The following is an 18,938-nucleotide window of genomic DNA, read 5'->3' as shown; positions in this document are numbered from 1 at the left end:
CTCACATTATATCATACTTGTCCTCAATGAAGTTTTATTAAGTTATAATAATATTATAATTTAATTGATATTCTTTAAATGTGCAGCAGATATAATTTCATAATTACTTTCCAATCTTCAAAATATTCGCCTCATCCTTATCCTTTAGCCATTTCAAGGTAGGGACCTTCATCATTGTTGTTATTACTATTACTCCGAAACTCTTGAGAAATATACTTGATTTTACCAATCTTATATATTAATGCTTTATTTGAAACAATGGTACATATACAGTTTATAATACAATACAGTTGCATCAACGAAGTTGGAATGGCTTGGTTTGGAGCTTGTACCAGCAAATAACTTCAGCAACAATCTAGGAAGAATGCTGGTCAGTTTAGACTAATTTACAATCTTTTAACTGTAAACCATGCTCAAACTCAGCTGTACGTATTCTCATCACCATATCGTACAGAACATCGAAAACAACTCCAGCTTAGACACAAACTGTGTAGTGGCAGCAGTGTTATCACAGATTGCATATTTTAAGAATAATTCAATATTCGCCCAGAACACCTTATGGGAAAGGTCAACATTTGTAATAAATTAAAAAAACTTTAGTTATGCACTATGATTTTTACCATAATTTACGGCAAAACTGGGTTACTATAATAAGCTGCATGGTTTATTATAAAGGGCATTAATAACAATATTTGAATACGAAGCAATTTTGCATCTACAACTTGATCTGTATTAAATTTCGTTGAGCCAGTGAATTACGGAAATTACCATTCTTATTTTCAATTTTTAGATGCCTTACACATCCATCCGCATCAAGTTACTTTTATCTTTCTGTGGAGTCGCAGCCAACTAGCAGAGCTAATTCCAATTTACTTTCTCTGTGTACGTCGCAGGAGAACAGCACATTCTGGTGATACCACGTTGAACTAACATGCGTCTGCAGTTTGTTTCTGTCAGTTGAGGAAGGTGGGTGTTTGGTTTTTGTTTGTGGTCGTGATTACTGGAAGACTGAGAAGTGTCAAAATATTCTTTTCAAGAATGAGACGTAACGTGAAATTGTTATTGTTGTTCTCAATGGCATGGATGTTCGTCATCGTGTATTACCTTCAGGTTTCTAGAGAAGGCAAGGTACAGTTCAGTTTTATGTAACATTGTTTTTGTTAAATTGCCGGTCTTCATAATTGCATATTAAATAAATTTAGTCTTGCAATTAAAACCAGGAATTAATTGCCGTTGATGTTAGCTTTATGAGCAAATAATCCTATTATCACGCAGTTCTTTTATTGGTATCACATTTTATTGTAAAGGACTAAGTGAATGGAATGTTTTATATCCATGGGTCGGTTTATCGTTCTTGCAGTGAGTAGAATAGAATAGAATTTATTTACATTCCATAGATCCTTCATAGGCCTAAGCCAAGGACAGGCCATAGCACAAATACAATATTTGTTTCTAGTACAAATATAAATACATATATTTAACAGCTATTTACAGATTTTTGGAACTACAGTATTACAGCAAAATAATTATGATGAGAAACTATCACCATTATTACTTACATGTATTTATAAATTGTTCTACTGAGTAGAAGGAATGAGATAGGAGATACTCTTTTATCGCTGGCTTAAACATTTTTATATCGTGATTTACTGAGTTACTGACCAACACTACACAAACACACGCACGCACTTATTCTGTACAATGCAGTTTGTTATACTTTATTCGTGTTTGGGTGTAATGCCTTCAACATTATATTTAGTAGCCAGTATTTATTTTTTGCTCGTCAGAGGAGTTTTTGGGTTTGTGACTGAAAAGTTTGTTAGTGGGGTAGGTGTTGATATGATATCAACAATCATCGATAGTGTAACTGAGGGGTGCGTTCACTTTATGTTTGTCTGATGGCTACAAACATTCCCTGGTGTTAAAGTTGCCGTTGTGTTTGTTTTTATTCTATCAGGTTAGAATTCAGTATGAACCCAGACAATGAAGGAGATATAAGTCTTAGATTATCAACCCGAGGTTCGCGACAGCCTTCAGTCCGGCCCACTAGACTTGGCCGGATGTAATGGCTGGTTTCCGATTTTAACTAAACAGAACTTGAAGAAGAGTACTGTGTCCGATTATTTTATTTGCAGGGATGGTTAATATGAGCAGTTTAGATGCTCAAATGATTTGTTAAAATTCTTTGGTGTCAACTTTCCTTCACGTGCTTGAGACGGAAATGCAGAAATTGACCAGACTTACCGTCATTGACCTTGATGGATGGTGCTCGTCTCTATTTATGCATGTAATAAATCGAAAATAGCTATATACATTTTTATGAAATTTTTGCAGCGTTGTGCCATTTGAGACTTGCCCAAAATTGCACACTTTTTTATATTCTATAATTAGTAATACCAGTTTGTCGTATGCTCAAGATTGTGAGGTGAGAATGACACTGTTTATATGACGTCATCGGCCTTGATGAGCAATATCTAGATAATGTTAAAAAGTGGGGATAGAAAGTAGAATTTGTGTGTACTCCAAAGAGGACACCATTCTAGTCTTGTTTTATCGTTTTGTAATGTCTGATGGGGTTGGTAAGTCGATTAAGAAGCATACCTATAAGAAAAAGAAAGAAAAAATCTGGCAATCCTACCATAAATCCCCAATAAACTAGGAGGGTAAAGTCCCCCGAACCCACGCAAACAAGAAAGAAACAAACTTCAGATGAATTTCCACTCATGCAGAGTAATGTCTATAAGGATGTGTAAAAATACCGAACTAATTCCATGGAGTAGAGCCCTTGAGAAGCTAATAGTCATCCAGCTAGTCAAGAAATTGTTCACAGGAATCTGCTTCCGGCCCTTATCCAGATCTAGCCCTACATGCATGCATCTACATCATCTCACCCTGTGTTACTGAGATCCATCATAATATTCTACGCCTGGATTTTCCAAGTAGTTTCGTCCGGGTTTTCTGACAAATTTTGTTCAATAATGCTTTCAGAAATATTGCGAGAAAAAGAATTATGTGGGTGCTGTCGCTTTATTTATTTATTTATTAACAATATGCAGCAGTGGGTGACTTCCCATGAAAACTACTGAGTGTAATCTCACACCACCTTTACACCTTTATAATTATTTGTCATCGCCAGTTCCAATGTGATGCCTGTGCAAGCTTTGGGGGTGGAAGCAATCCTAGCACAATTGAAAGGACGGGCGTTTCAGTGGTGAAGAATTTTCAAAGAATATGCGATTTCTATCCAATGTAAAGTAACAGCGTTGCATCGGCCTGTAAGCCTACAAAGCGTTCCGTATTATAACGATACGTAAATGAGTGTAGTCTAGATTCATCTGGCTGAAGACAGAGTCCAGTGGTGGGCTGTCGTGAACACAGTAATGAACTGGGTTCCACAAAGGTTGGAAATATGTTGACCAGCTGAATCATCACCACCTTCTGAAGGTAGAATTTTCTCCACAGAGTTAGTCCCCATTTTCAGGGCGTAATGAGCGACAGAAGATCGTGGGTCTGTTAAACTATCCCGTTATGTCTCACACTCTGATTGTTTCATAGGTTACTAGGATTTCTTTTTCTCAGGACTGCTGTTCTCCTGACTTCATAAATCCAACTAATGCCAGGTATTGGCAGGTTTCTTAAGCCCTGTTTTATCTCTACAGAGGCCCGGATCGTGGTAGGACACCCAAATTGTTGGGGGGGGGGGGGGGTGAGTTGGATTATTGGCTGTGATGAAAAATCACATGACAGGTATATCGTGAGCGGGAAATGAACTCGTGATCCCTTCGTTTGTGCTCACGTCAAATCCGCCCGTCTAATGGGATCGGTAAATTAGTACTCTACCTTAAACAGGACAAGGCAGTTATCCTCATTCTTCGATGCTTGTTCGGTTTTTAGGCGAATTTCTCCTGAACTTTTAAATTTGATCGTCTGGGTTGGTTGGCGTGACGACACCACACCCACCACAGACAAGTAGGGTCTACTGCTCAACCATGCTCCTTTTTTACATTTCTGTGTAGAATTCAGTGGACAAAAACAAATTTTAGAATTTAAACTTTATAACCGTCATTCTGCTCTGCGAATTGCTGTTATTGTGGAATTACAAAGAACTAGAAATCAAGGCATGGGCCGGAAATTCAGTTTGCCATAAAGAAAAGTGTGATCTGTAGGGATACGCGTGTTGCAGTTGCTACATTGGGCATCGCACATTGATTTGTTTCTGATGAAATTTTCTGCCGGATTTTCTAACTTTTCTTTTACGTTTGGTGGGACTAACTGGACAGAAGGTCGGCCCGACGCATGGCGTCTGTCTACATAACACAGAACATTCACGCTTAGAGTGGGATTCAATCCCACGATCCCAGATTTCGAGTGGCCAGTACCCACGCCATAAACCGCTGTTCCCTCTGTTCGGCCAGGACCTGTTGTCAAATTGTAGGTAATTGCGAGAGTTAGAACGTTCTTATCGTAATCATCCAGGGAGTTTGTCGACCCGTTCTGCCCTCATTTCTTTAATCGTTTCTTGGTTCGTTGTCCTGTTGACTCTGCAGTTCATTAATTTCCGAAGTCTTTCTGGAGAACATGGCAAGTTAATTTAATTTTGTTAATACTAGTTCATTCTGTATTTATTCTAAAATGACTTGGCTACTTTTATGACAAGTTCATTTTGATTTTCCTGGCCATTTCATGAATTTTATTTTGACAACCATGTTTATTCAAGTTTGGCCTTCATTGTTACGACTTTAATACCAGAAGGGCTAGTGCGTAATAAATCTCGAATCCTTTTCTTTCTGAGCTTTTGCGGGTTGAATTCCACTTTATTATGTTGCAGATCTGATAAGTATTGATAGCCTGTTTTTGTGTCTGTAGTTATGATGTTGTGGTCTAGCGATGCTAGAAATAGGTAGGGTGTTAATTCAAAGGAAGCACCGAATCTCTTGAAAGTTTTAGAAGGAATAATGAAACAGCTGGTTTCTTTTCTTTTCAGGATTGAATTGCAAGAACACATACTAAATATCCGAACATTCACTGGATTATCTTAGAATGATTACCATCCATCCTTCTCAACGTAGGCATATTGCTTCGACTTTCTTTCAGTATTATTAAATCTTCGGTCTTTCAAGTAGCCTGTCCCCGCTTCTTCATCTGTCTACAACTTTACCTTTAGTCCATTCATTCCTTATTAGACCTATACCTGTATTATATCACGGTGTTTTGTTATCGAATGCCAGTTTATAAATCTGCGCTCCGCGATTCCTACCTTCAGTATGAATTTCGGTGTAATCATACATTCCGTGCTAACATCATCCTTCTTATTCGCTGCTACTATTACGCGTTAGGCTATTATAAATCTGTGGTGAGTATAATATAATTACACCAACTTGCTTGTCGTATGTAAAACTCTCTATTTCGTAACTGTGGAGAATGACAAAGAAACAGACGATTACCTATAGTTTAAGCATTTGTAATGAAATCTGTTCTGTTCCGTTTCAATAATACACTCACTTACCTTGCATATTCATTATCTGGAAGAAAAAATACAGAAAATTAGATGCCCATAATGCACCATGAAGACGACCCACTTTTTAGAATTATCATCAACTTAAAGTGACAGTTATCGCCACTGGCAGACAATTAGTCGTTTGTTTTCGCTAACTCAACACGATTCTGCTAATTGTCGTGTATCAGGCTACCAATCACTTTCTCGCTCCGGTAGAGCGTAAAATGCAAGTTAAATAAAAAGACAAAGAATCGGCCGATGACGGGAAACCAAGATCTCCTGAACCGCAGTCGGCAACTTCCGTACTGGCAGGATTGCGCAAGTTACGGTTATCAAGCCGCATTCGGCTTACAAGGCAAGCACGATATGATTGGCATGTTACATAAAAACTTCTTTTACTTCTCTATGTGCCAAGTCAGAGATAAGGGTTAATACTATGCTGCTTAGTCAGGGCTATGGCACAGCTCGTGCGGAGGTTACAGATAAGTATGGAGCAGTAGTAGAATGAAGAGTAGCACGGGAAACCCGAAGAACTTGGAGGAAAACCTGCTCCAGGGCTACTTAATCCACCACGAATCACACTTCAAGTCACCTTTGATTCAATCCGCGTTTCCACGGTAAAACTGTCACTTGATGGTACAAAACTTGTTGAATCTACCTTGCCCCATTCACAGAACAGCCAGTGACTTCGTCATGGCAGTTTTGTTGCCATGGAGTCATGGAGACCTCAGTTTCCATGGAAACGGTTGTTGATAAATGCTGTGCAGAAATATACTTACAAATAAATAAAGAAGTTTTATGTTTTTATGTGAAGTAACGAAGCTTAAAACTGCGTTGGACAATACCAACATGATGGCGATCCGAGTCTTCCGAAAAATATGTACTAACTAACTAACTAACTAACTAACTAGATGGCTTACGGAACCCGAAGGTTCATCACCGAACTAACCAAAGCCCTCCACCGGACCCTGTCCTGGGCCAACGAAATCCAGTCTCCTTCAACTCCTATCTCCCATACGCAGATCCCGCCTAACATTATCTTCCAATCTACGTCTAGGTCTCTTCAGCGGTCTCTTCCCCTCAGGTTCCCAACTAATACCTGGTGCACACCTCTTGTCCCATCCATGCGCTCTACATGCCCCACCCATCTCATTCTTCATACATATTAACCGATTTAGGAGTTGTCTCGCCATAATGTTTATCGACTAAATTGTTACTTGTGTTGTAATAACAATAAAGCTTTTTTAAAATAACAAGTATATGGGTATTCTCATCGCCCTGATGATGGATGCAGCATGAACCTCTGAAACGTCGGTAAACTTCTACCAGACTACACGGCGCAACAATCCAGAAGACAGCCATTCAAACTCACTGTCGTGAGAACCTCAAATCCTGCATTATTATTATTATCATCATCGTCGTCGTCGTTGTCGTCGTCGTCATCATGTCTAAATCCATCTTCACCGAGACTCTGAACCCAGCAATGTTCGGGTTTGTGACCTTAGTTCTTTTAATCTCCTCACCGAAACAAGTTTGTACTTTGCGCCGTTCCATCATGCATAGTTTCCGAGCAACAGAAACCATCCTTATCGGGAATAGATCCGAGGACAGTTTTTCGGGTTTGTGGTCTTCGTTTCTGTAATCTAATCTTCGAGACAAACAACTTTTGTCTTGGCGCCGTTCTTCTGTCGTGCTTGGTTTCCGAGCTACAGGAATCGCCTTCACCTGCAGTCGATCTCATGCCATTTCTTCCGGAGTTTTGACCCTGCCGTGTTCTCTTCCTGATCTCGAGGAATAAGTATGCCAGGTACACCCGTTCCCGAACTGTGAACGAACAAACACAAATAAATATACGTACAATTTCAACTTTATATGCTGATTAATATTTGTTCCGTGGTTCATTAGAGCTCCTAAGGATGTTACCACAGATTCCACTTACCAGGTTATAGTGCTTCGCCTATCACCGCACCACAATATTTGGCGTAGTCGCCATTTTATCTCGAAGTTACCTTCATAAAAATTCCATATATTTTGAATCTCTATTACCGTACAGATTTTTTAGATCCTACACTAAACAACGTTAATTTTGCATGGTCACCGTATTGGTACTTTTTATAAGAAAGCTAAAAATGTTAGTATTTGGAGGTTGTTAATGGCCTGATGTTCATATCGAGTAACCATTGCGTTATGTGTGAAGGAGAGCTACTTTTCTTACCACCCGAAATTGGATAAATATTTTACGTAATTAATCTTCAAGATTTTTAACTAAGAACCAAATCCTTCGTGACCTCATGTGAACTGCTCATGACAGTAAGAACTGTAGCCTAAGGCCTCCAATTTCTCGTCGTTTCCTCCTTGTCAGATATTATCGTACAGAAGGCAGTGAAACAAAAGCACCCACCCGTGCGCCTGACAGCCCCTTGATTTACTCCCAAATATTTTTATCCACAGCAGGAACTTACTAAAACAAAAGCCAGTGCTGTAACCTACACAATGGCGGCACCGTGGACAGAACGTCATTGTGGTTTAAACGTAAGATAGTAATATGTTAAGGATGGAGGAAAGCATTCGCGATGGACACTGATTATTTGGTAAGAAAACCCCAAGGTTCAACTTTGCTTACACTAGGCAGATTTGCAGCATTTTCAATATTTTATACGGCCCGACTCTATTCTCGTATTTACAAGATGTGCGGCCCCAAATGTCCCAATTTGATAAAGTTCAAATTTCAAATGCATGTCAAATAGCGACTTATGTACCGCTGTTTTATACTTCGATTGAATGAAGTGGAAATGTATTTCAATCAAATTCATATTTGTGTGTGCTTTTGAGGAAATAGAGGAACGGAAAATATATCTTAAGCTTAAGCTTGGAATAAGTAAAAGTAGGCGGTTATGAATTTCCTCACCCATGTGATTACCCTGGAACAGCGGCCATTAGTAGGCGCTGAGTCTGATATGCCTGGCCTGCACCAAAGAAGATCTTGAACCAGGACAGCTCAGTTTAAATTCTCGATACGCATTTCTGTATGACCCGTTTTAATATTACTATTCCCATCTCCTTCCTTTTTTCTAACTGGTCGCTTTCCAAAAGTTTTACCACCACAATTCTGTGTGCATTTCTTGCGAAGTGGTATGAAAAATTATTGGGCGAATTTAATTTTGGGTACTTACCTTCACATCGTAGCCTGTACATTATATGAAGCGCAAATCGAACTCAACAATTTTATTGAAGGAATTGGTAAACTACTTGCTTTTAAGGTTGTGACTCTTGTTTGCTATGCATTTTAATAGCTGTACTATTAAGCAGCCGCCAGAAATTGAAGTTATGAATGTGCAGTGTAGTATCTGTGCTGTGTCCAGATTGGAGTACATCTTTCCGCACTTGTTAGTCAAGCATTTCTTTTGCGTTATTTGAACTCGTTGCACGAAGTGAATGCATGCAGGAAGTCGTACAAGCTACTGGTGTGGCCAACATCAGGGAAATTTCTCGTGTCTTGGGAATCTTCCAATTCATTTCCGGTGTTCTACTTCTGTACTTCCATTGTTTGGTAGGCATTATGTTGATTCCAAGTACTTTCTTTGTTCACGTGTTTTGTATTCAATAAAGAAAGACGACTTTCTTCTTCTCATGCATCTGTAACACGAAACAGATTTTGTATGAAGGTTTTATTCTAAGAATTCTTATCTCTGTCATAGTGAAAATTGTTCGTATCTGAAATTACTATTTTGCTTTTGTGATTTTTAGCCCTACTTTAAAAGCTTAAGAACAATTTTAAACCAAGGAGCTGTTCTGTAACAAGACAGTACTGAGCAGAACTTCACAGAACTTCGCATGTATGAAGTGGAACATTGATATTTTAAAGTTTTTGTCATTGGACTAAAGCTGCATTCTGTCCCTCAGATTTAAGCGAGCCCATTGGGTGAAAGGAAGTATATTAACTACTTCATATTATTCCTTGTTCTTCTACCAGTTGAGAATTCTTGTTCAAAAATTGAAAGCGTAAACGTCTACCTTAATTTTTTTCTTTGAAACGAAGTGTATAGTGATGGGAGCCGTAAAATTTTGCTCTGTTTTCTTCCGATGTTATTCCAAAATTTGATTAGAGGAATCACTATGAACTCTGACCGGAAGTTTCTCCCGGAACATCCGCTATGGATTTGAACGATTTTGCACGACTGAAAACTTTGACTTCAGGAATAAAATATGCGAGATGTGGCAGCATAAAGGCTAAAGTACCAAGTTCATTTGTTCATGTTCTGGTTCTATCGGTGTTACAGGTTGCTTCGAACCTTGGCGTTCTACAATCACAGAGATTTTCCAAAATATCTTCGGACGCATCTGCTTACTTTCACAATCTATGCTACCTGAGACTGCGAAGCCATGGGGATGGGCAAACAGTTAAAATTAGGGAATTTTGTCAAAGACGTAGAAAGCTGCATGGCTTTAAAATAGGATGCTATTACTCTTATGGGAATTCACGAAGTGTGTTACATTTGACGACCATAGTCTTAACTCTGACGTACGGATGAGAGTGAACCACACGTTTCACACCCGTATACTTGCAGGCCAATTTTATAACTAACCTTGAGGCCAGGACTGCATTATAAAAAGGAGCAGAGCACGATATTGGAAATTTAATCTCGTGTTAATTGAATGTGTTGTTATGTAATTCTGTTGAATTGAACATTTATGTATTTGAAATGTTAAAGTGATGAAGCCATTCCCATTGTTAACACACGCGGAAGAGGAGTTCCAAGGTCTACAAACAATATATTAATCTTCCATCATCATGGCGATGATGATGGAGGCAGTAAGTTCCTCTAAAACGTCGATATGTATATCCGACTACATGGCGCAACAGCCCAAAAGATATCCATCTTTATATTTGCTGTACGAACCTGAAATTCACCAGTATTTTAATCTGATGTACTGAAATTATATTCCAAAAAATTGGTAGGGGGAACTCCCGTAATGTCCCTCGGGCATGTTAACAGGTGCTAATTTTTTCAATATGACAGCCACATAAAATGGAATTTGCCGATATCTGAGGTGGCCACTTGTTTGGCAGGCCTGCTGTAAAGGCAAAGAAAACAATAGTGATGTCGGTGTATGCTGCGATTAACGAAATTCGAACAAACCAAATGTTAATTGGTGTAAATTATAAATGACGGATATCGGACTTAACTCCAACTTTAGACTCCCAGAAATGTTCCTTCGTATCAAAATGTACAACATACAGAGATATTCAAAGATGCACCAGGAATTAAAATTGCCGCTGTGTTATTCTCGTTTTAGTTGAGCGTACTCTAGGCCAAATGTGGGTCTTTTGAACAGTTTGTTTAATGATGATATATCATGCCGCGACATTGCGATATGATAAGCCAGATAGAAAGGAAACCACGGAGACTCCTTGGACCGGAGAGAAATTTATTTTCTGATACCGGAATCTTAATTCAAACTGTCACTAGTATTAATGATGTGTTCTGGAAGTTGGTACTTTCTTTCTCAAGAGGATTTATGAAGATGTTACATTTTAAATTATTTTTGAAGATGAAAAATTACTTACCTTCGATTATTCTTTTTGTCAGTCCAGATCTACACGCACATCTCTCTCTCTCTCTCTCCTTTCACTGGTCGCATTTCATTTGTTCTTCCTCAGTCCGCAGTGCGTCAACATCTGACGTAGCACAACGTAACGTATTGTCGTGGATTCCGTATGCTGACCCCTTGGCGGCAATCAGGTGACATTCTTAGATAATTTAACCAGAAAACAAAATTGGTCTGGTCTGGTTCTAGACTAGTGATACTGAACGAGTGTCGTTATTTTCCCCATTTTGTCACAGGTTTGATGCAACAAAAGAGAGCACGACCGATTTATCCAAGATTTTCCCAGTCTTAAAATTGATATCACTCTGCAAGTTTCTTGCGTAATTTCGTAGTGCAGTGGTAGAAGCCCTGACTTCGTATCTGGAAGTCCGTCGGTGCAAATCTCTGCGCAGAGTCAGGTTATTGTGAAATGTTATGGTTTTCCTCAACCCGTTAAAGCAGATGTTGGAATAAAGACATAAAGTAGGCCACGATCACTTCTACATTTCTTCGAATTAATCATTTACATTTACAGGAAAATATTTATACCTAAGAGGGATGGAGTGACGGGAGGGTAGATAAAACTTCATAATGAGGTATTCCATAATTTAGTCTTCATCAGATAATATTAGGATGATCAAATCAAGGAGGATAAGGCCGGCGGAGTGTGCAGGGCGCATAAGGAGATGTGAAATACAACATTTTGGTTGAATGACCTGAAGGGAGCTGACCACTCTGAAATCACGTATATGGGAGGATAATATTAAAATGGGTCTTAAGCTCATAGTGATGGGGAGTATGGATTGGGTTCTTTTGGTTCGGGATACTCTCCAGTGGCGGGCTTTTATGAACATGATAATGAGAATTCGGATTCCATATAATGAGGCAAATTTCTTGAATATCTTAGCGTGGGTGTGCTATCAGCCTCTGAAGAAAAATTCTGTTTAATGGAGTTAGTACTCACGGTAGGGCGTCGTTAAATGAACAACACTTTGTCATCCAGTACTCATAATCTGCACTGACTAACTAACCCTGATAGCAGAACCTGAAGGTTCATCATAGCTAAGTTATACCAAAGCCTACCACCGCAGGCGATCCTCAAATGGTACCATCTACCGCCCATTCTTACTGTTTGGTTTCCTCACACATCTTAATATTGTCCATATTTATTTGTCCCTGTCTTCGAAGTGCTCTCTATCTAACTAAAGAGGTTTATTTCGCCATATTCTTTATACATTTGAATTAGCATGCCCAGCCCATCATAACCTCCCACATTTCATTATCGTAACAATAGTAGGTGACTTGCGCCGTGTATAAATGGTGATATTTGACGTTATGAGTTTCCTCAAGAGATCATTTAGTAATCCCTCTTACGTACATATATTTTCTTAAGTTTCTTGTTTACAGACATTTGTCATTATATCCTCTTCAGTTCACACAACGCTACAAAATAACTGAAGGGAACAATAAGCAACACAGCGAGACCGAAAGTCGCGGCCTAGTTGTTGGCGCTCCTGCTCTGTATTTTGGAGGTCCCGGCTTGACTCCTCGGCCCAGACAGCCTACTGGATATTCTGACTGGATTGTCTTGTTTTCTCTAGAATCTACATCTAGACGCCAGGAAGGCCAGTTGACGCTGTAGGCCTATAGTCTGAGCTGCTGACAGCGTCATTTAATAAACTTTGAATGAAGTAATCGCCAAGAAACGTCCACCTGAAATATATAAGTGTACATTAGTATTTGTATTGCTGCGTTGTTTCTAAGTCTGTTTAGTCTAAACACCAGACTCTTTTCGAGTGTCACGGTTAACTCAAGCAAGAACATTCTTGAGATATTGTTTTTCCGCCAAATCCTCATTAGACGATCCCGTGAGAGTGTTCCTGTAGTTTTCCCAGTCATCCCGCTGCGTCATAATTCTGTTTACGCTAAAAGCAAAAGTTAACTTTTTATATCACAGCTTTCAAGTCTAAAACTTAGTCGGATTTTTATTACGTTTTGTGTAAGGACCACGCATTGGATAACAGGAAATGCTGACATGATTTTTATTCGAAAATGTGTGAAGGGATGGCAGAGAGTCATGATTGAGTCCTTACCGTGCTCCTTCAGATTTTAAAATTTCCGGGTTTATTAATCGGTCCACTGAAGTTTCGTCAGTGTTTCGTGAGTCCCATTCAGGCAAATGATGTTACAGTACCTTAACATAAACCAGTGCCTCACCCTTCCACATCTTTTCCAATTCATCCATAAGCATCTTACCATTCCACATTAAAGAACCAGTGCAGCTGTAGAAGGATTGTTAAATAACATAAGAAGCACTAGAAGATCATTAAGGAGGCCTAGAAATAGTTGTTTTTTAAATTTATATTACGTCTATTCACTGGAGACTGAAAAATGCACGATAACACTTTAGTTTAAAAACCATTTAAGTGACCCAGGCGCAAATGAAGGATAATATTAAAACGGATCTTAAATAAAACTTGAAGATGTGGACTAGATTGAGCTGGATGAAGGTAGGGACTATCGGTTGGCTTTTGTGAAGACGGTAATGAGCCTTTGGGCTCCATAGAAGCTGATAATTTCTTTACTGAGCGACTGTTTGCCAGTGAAGAATGACTGCTCCTTAAAGTTTATTAGAAAATAGATAGGAAAGGTCTGAAGTGGATCGGTAGGATGCATTGTTGAACTTTGTGATGGCGATATCGAACCGTCACTTAATTCAAGAGAAGTTGTTGACTAGCTGAATATCATCTGTTCAAGGCATACTGTGCTTCTCTTAGTGCGATGTTCTCATTCACCGTGGGCTTGTGGGTTGTGACAGGCAAACACTGGTTTGCTAAGCAAATGTGTGTCAACACGCAGTAAAATGGACTTCACATGCATATTTGAACGCAGGCTGAATTGTCTATGTTCTGCGCCTTGCAGTTGGTCAAAGTGTGGTACACAAGGAAATCTAATTACTGAATGACTAACCATGGAAAGTTTAGAATCTCTCATACAGCCTGTAGTTGTGAAAAATATATCTCCTTTTGTAACAAAAGTAAAAAAGAAAGACGAAAGGGATGAGAAGAGGAAATAAATAAAAAAGATATGGCGTGAGTAAAAGAAAAGTCAGATGTCTTAAACGTGCGGCTGCAGACAGCAATTAAGACTTACTGCGCTCGTTTGCATTCTCCAGAGCGCCTATTAAAATCGCTTTGCCCCGCCTTCAGTACGTCTGTTCGCATGAAAAACTAGAGAACGGCTGAACGATTTTTTATGGAAAATGGTCGATCGTTTCAGCTTTTGCTTGAAATTGAACAATAATGAGCACTTTAACATTTGGATCTACATGCGCTTTTGCGCACGTGACTAGGTGGGGAGTCCACAGCCAGGGAATTCCCTGGACATTCGCGACAGAATAGCTGTTAACTATACCAAAATATACAGAGGGATAGGTCAGCGAAGATGTCCTTCCGGGATTCGAGTCTGCATTTCTCAACTACAAGCCGCACTGTACTGTGTATTTGTACAGATTGCATTGACTGTGACAATTCATATGAAATAAATATCCGTTTTTTTATATTTTGGTAACAGCTGACAGTTGTTTCGCATGAGCGAATAATGATGAGCACCATGGAGCTGGTTGCGTGCATAATGAACAGCCGTCACTGCCACCTGATGGCGAATTAAATAACTGCACTCGACATGTGAACATTGAAACACTCACTACGGTTGATATGAAAACAAATTGTGCTTCCAACATGATTACAGACAATTAGAATTCCGAGATATATGGACATGCTTAAAAATTTTATGCTTTTCGAAACTCAAGTATTTTATCTGTGTGAATATGGAGCTACTCAATTTATGTCTCTGTTCAGTCGTTTCATTGAATGTTTAAATGATTACAAATAACAGTTACAGTTTTAAAATAATTAATTCGATAAAGTAATGTATTAAAATTGACCACAACCAAACATATAGACTACAGCGAAAAGAAACCACCTAATTAATTATCTGTTGGTCATCGAGCGCCTATAATATCAAGTTCTTATATCGGACACTGTTCACTCACCACCCATCTTCACGTCGAGATTTTGTAAGATCTGCCCTAAAAATATGCTCGCATCTCCTTCTGGATCTCAAAGTGATCATTTTGCAGATATTTTCCAAAAGAAAATTCTGTTTACATTTCTTGTTTCCCCATACGATGTACATGTTCTGCTCCTATTGACTTCCTTTATTTAAAGTAAATGCTATATTTGAAGATTTCTGTCTTCTGGGTTGTTGCGCTGTGTAGTCTGGTCGATGCTTACCAACGTTTCAGAGGTCATACTGCCTCCGTCATCAGGGCGATAACCCAGAAGACAGAAATCTTCATACTCACCGCTGTGAAAACCTCAGATCATACAATATTGTTGTAGTTGGCTTTGTCCATCGCTGCCATCATAGAATTGATAGAAAACAGTAACTCTCTCTGCATACAAATAAATTATACTTTCCGGGGCCGTAACGACACGGCGTTCGTGTTCCGAAGTTTCACTGTGCTTTTAAATGAGAAATGAACAAACATAATGTTTTCCCTTTGCTCTGAGTCGATTGTTCTCCATAAGAGGGACGTGAACTGACGGTTATAACTGTGTATCACACTCCTTCCCCATTTTGACACTGCACTTTGGCAAATTACCCCTATTCATCTCTTTGAAAGAAAGCAGCCGAAGAATTCAGAACGGGTGTTACCCGGTGTGTATAAAGCGTGTCTCCTCTGCTGTTGTTTCTTGGTTTATTTTACGACGCTTTGTCAAGAGAATAAATAAAATACTATATCATTAATGACAAGATGGTTATAGTAGATAAATAAGGAAGTACGTGGGAGGTACTGCCCCATAATATGCGTGGAGGGGCCGAGGAAAGACACGTAATACCGCACCATGTCTCGCCATCCGATTTGGGGACCCCCCCATGTCTCTTCCCTGTCAGATGAAACACCGTTTTATTTGCCTGTTTAAAGAATTTTATGCCTCGGAGTTTGTAAACACTGTAAAATGAACTAATTTTGGTGAAAAGTGTTGTCAAGGAGTGGTTGAAGATGGGACTAATTTCTACAATGCAGTATTTACATGGTCGATAGCTCACTCTTGCAGAGAGTGACTGAACTTGTCGGCCTTGCCGCGGGAGACAGGGCACACGTTCGCCGTACATCCACGTGAAGACTGCTTTAGGCTTCGAATTGAGTCATGCCATTTTAATTTCGCCTGCTTTCGTTTCTATCACAGCAGATTAACTTAACGGTAATTTTCTCAATTTTTGTTGCTTGCTTTCTCTTAGGTCCAGATATTCGCCTAAGGACGTTGTTCTCACACAACTTGAACCAAGTCTTCCCTTAGAGGTAGAGACGAAGTTTTTTATTTTTAGGGTTAAGTATCAAATGCGTTCCTTCTTTATGTTGTTATTTTTGCTATGTGATTCTGCTTAATTAATAATTTACTCTGGAAGTAGGTCTAGTTATGTAATATATAAAAGTTATAAAATTCAGTTATTAAATTTACGTTTTGTCAAAATGGCACTGTCTTCCGTTACATCACATTTACCGGATCGAGCAGACTTCGCCGTTACGTGGCCATAATATTTCAGTGTGTACATGGTTCGAATCTCAGCCAAAATAGACCTACGTGCCTTACTGACAGAGGATTTACATAGCTCTGGTTAATCTCTCCAGGCATATATTATGATATCTTAAAATAGGCATTCATTTTACGCCATTCGCGTTTTATTATTACATCTTCTCTCCCATTCGAAATAGAATTTATTTGGAACAATTGAAGGTGTGTGTCCATTTAGCATACAAAGGTCAGATGCCTGTAGAAAGCTCTACGTATTCTTGACTTCGGCATTGGTGGTCAGCTTCCCGCCGCTTTGTCCCCTGGAGGAAACGCCCCCAGTACCCGTTGCATAGGACAACGGGTGGCCCCAGAGTTGGTCTCGACACAGTGAGGAGAAAGAGACGAATCCGTTTCACTGCCAGGAATGTTGCTTCGAATGTCCATCTAGTAGCCAGTCACATTTCATTCTAAAAGAGCATTCGTGTGCACGTTGTCGTTAGAGTGAATGCCGAGAGATGAATTGTAAGTCTACTAAAGTGTTCATTTTTTGTTGAAGATTGGTTCTAGGTAAACTAGTTCCAGTGGGCCTGAGAACGCCAGTAGTCTGTTTGCTGGGATGTTGTTACATGGGATGTCATTGTTTTATTTTCACTTAGACGAATCATTTAGCCCTATGTTCCCAAGAGGAATAAAAGGAATTATCTAGACGAATCATGCTTAAAATTTGTTGGCTGCTAGGCGATACTTCGAGCAAGTCATAATGTAGATGATTAACCCTCTCCGTCCATCCGTTACGTCATTTCAGGGAACTAATCGATGTAATTAATTTTTTTTGGTTCTCATGGCGTTGAAGATATCGATGGTATTCGTCAGCCCTGAAGGTAGAGGCAGAAACACCTCCGAAAAGTTTGTACCCGCCTACAAGTCCACACGGCGTCACAACCCAGAAGACACCACTGAGGTGTAATCAAGATTCAAACTCATCAGGGCCACACGTACGCCTTTTAAGAACAAAACCACTAGAAAATTCAGTCAGTAATGCCGATATTTCAACCGCGATTCTAACCGATAAGCTTACGAACGCGAAGTAGGAGTGATGTCCTCATACCAGAAATCCACCGATCTCTATGTTGGTAAGAGTTACGAAACCGTCCGTCGAGATGTCTGTCTGTCCATCCATTTGAAACTGAAGCTCAACTAAATAATATTCAACAATTCAGTCCATACCTCTCCATGACAAAGATCAACTGGTTAATGCTATTTGAAGAAACAATTCCTGTTTACTCTGAGAACCATACGAAACCCAAAAATACAAAATGCAGAGTTATTAGTTGTTAAAGAAAGTGGTAATTATAGTTACCATTGGGCTTCAGTGGATTAAGCGCACTTTCATAGTTCCGTGGGCTGGACGGATTGGTTTCACGTCCCTGTAGGAGCCGTGGAATTTATGTCCTTCTTCACGGTGTGGTGCTTTGGTCCAAGAAAGAGGTCTATGTACCATAATGTAACGAGTAACTTGACTGGCTACAGTCAAATGATAGGGGTCTGATTCTCGGCTGGGTTACTCATTGCTCTCTTCGTCACCACTCTGTCTCAACTTCCTGCTCAGTTCGTGCCAGGGATTATTCACAAGAGATAAAGCAGCCGGAGCATGAAGCTGACCATTTTCTGTCACGCAGTTAGTGGCAAGGTAGAATGCGTGGAGCCTTACCTCGGCTGCCCTCCACACGCCCTTATGGCGTGGTGCTCATGCACCGTGAAGGTCTGAAGGCACGGAGTCCGTCTGGACCTTCACGTCATAATATCGTGACCTGAACATTTGGCAAACAGATGTATAACAGATGGAATTAGATAAACTTGTCAGGGGATTGAATTAATAGAACACATGCGTAGTACCACAGGATGGTCAGTAAACTGCGGGCATGTGGCACCAGCCGCGAAAGTTCACTCACACTCTGGAGAAACCGAAAAAACATAACCAGGACAGTCAGTCTCGGGGCTTAAATTTAATCCCAAGTTATCCCGAATACAAAGCAGGAGTGCTAATCACTCTCTCAGGACGTTCGTTCTCTAACCCTGTTGAACGTAACAAGAAAAGACGATTGTAGTATGCACGATAATGCAGAGTCCCACGTATCTAGGGACCCACTTTCAAGCACGCGGCAGGTATGTTCTAACAATTTAACACAGTGCATTTATTCAGAAACGTTTTTTATTTAAACATAAAACAATTAATGCGACGATGTTGCGTCTAGCGGCAGATACCACAT

General features: G+C 39.7%; 1 protein-coding gene and 1 long non-coding RNA gene across 3 annotated transcripts in view; one reads left to right on the top strand and one right to left on the bottom strand.

Moving 5' to 3' along the window:
• The first annotated feature begins 915 nt into the window (after window positions 1–915).
• Pgant2 (polypeptide N-acetylgalactosaminyltransferase 2) overlaps window positions 916–18,938 on the top strand; it is a 79,946-nt gene continuing 61,923 nt past the window's right edge. Inside the window, exon 1 of the mRNA XM_087357512.1 lies at window positions 916–1,128. Within this exon, the coding sequence (XP_087213638.1) occupies window positions 1,039–1,128 (90 nt within the window). The 5' untranslated portion in view covers window positions 916–1,038. The remainder of the gene's footprint in view (window positions 1,129–18,938) is intronic.
• On the bottom strand, window positions 2,847–6,169 carry LOC110832305 (uncharacterized). Of its 2 annotated transcripts, none has more exons than XR_015537497.1 (3): window positions 6,090–6,169; window positions 5,258–5,522; window positions 2,847–4,569 (listed from the first exon to the last, which is right to left on the bottom strand). It is a non-coding gene; the product is annotated as an uncharacterized LOC110832305 (long non-coding RNA). The 2 variants fall into 2 exon arrangements; XR_002543882.2 differs by having other exon boundaries at window positions 5,507–5,522.

This window comes from Zootermopsis nevadensis, unplaced genomic scaffold (assembly GCF_977971745.1).
Source record: "Zootermopsis nevadensis isolate Lab colony 2312 unplaced genomic scaffold, Znev_1.0 Znev_ptg000028l, whole genome shotgun sequence".
In the NCBI taxonomy this organism is placed as follows: domain Eukaryota; kingdom Metazoa; phylum Arthropoda; class Insecta; order Blattodea; family Termopsidae; genus Zootermopsis; species Zootermopsis nevadensis.
The sequence above is the reverse complement of the archived record's forward strand: the minus strand, read 5'-3'. Positions and strand labels throughout refer to the sequence as shown.